Raw genomic sequence first — 324 nt, forward strand, 5'->3', positions numbered from 1 at the left:
GCCAGGCCAGGAACCCCGGCGTTTGGCCGTGAGTGATCTGTATCTCAATGCCAGCAGGCGGGGACCCGTCACGGGGGGATCGGAATGAGGAATCCCAGTCGGATGGGCCACTGGATGAAGACCCAGACCCCGCTGTGGGCCAGGGCTGTGGGCTATGTCTCTAATTCTGCTTCTCTCCTCCCGCCAGGCGACCAGTCCTTCAAGACCCAGAACTTACGGCTGAAGCTCATCCACATCAACGCTGCTGCCAAGCTGGAAAACCCCAGCTACCGGGGGCCGTTCCTGCCGGCAGAGATGCTGAGCCCAGTGGAGCCGGCGGGGGAG

At 63.3% G+C, this 324-nt stretch overlaps 1 protein-coding gene across 1 annotated transcript in view; it reads left to right on the forward strand.

Moving 5' to 3' along the window:
• TBRG4 (transforming growth factor beta regulator 4) overlaps positions 1-315 on the forward strand; it is a gene marked incomplete at its 3' end in the record, with an annotated part of 10979 nt that extends 10664 nt beyond the window's left edge. The window contains exon 7 of the mRNA XM_010286119.1: positions 188-315. Coding sequence (XP_010284421.1) covers positions 188-315 — 128 coding nt within the window. The remainder of the gene's footprint in view (positions 1-187) is intronic.
• Positions 316-324: the final 9 nt, after the last annotated feature.

This window comes from Phaethon lepturus, unplaced genomic scaffold (genome assembly GCF_000687285.1).
Source record: "Phaethon lepturus isolate BGI_N335 unplaced genomic scaffold, ASM68728v1 scaffold39114, whole genome shotgun sequence".
Taxonomy (NCBI): domain Eukaryota; kingdom Metazoa; phylum Chordata; class Aves; order Phaethontiformes; family Phaethontidae; genus Phaethon; species Phaethon lepturus.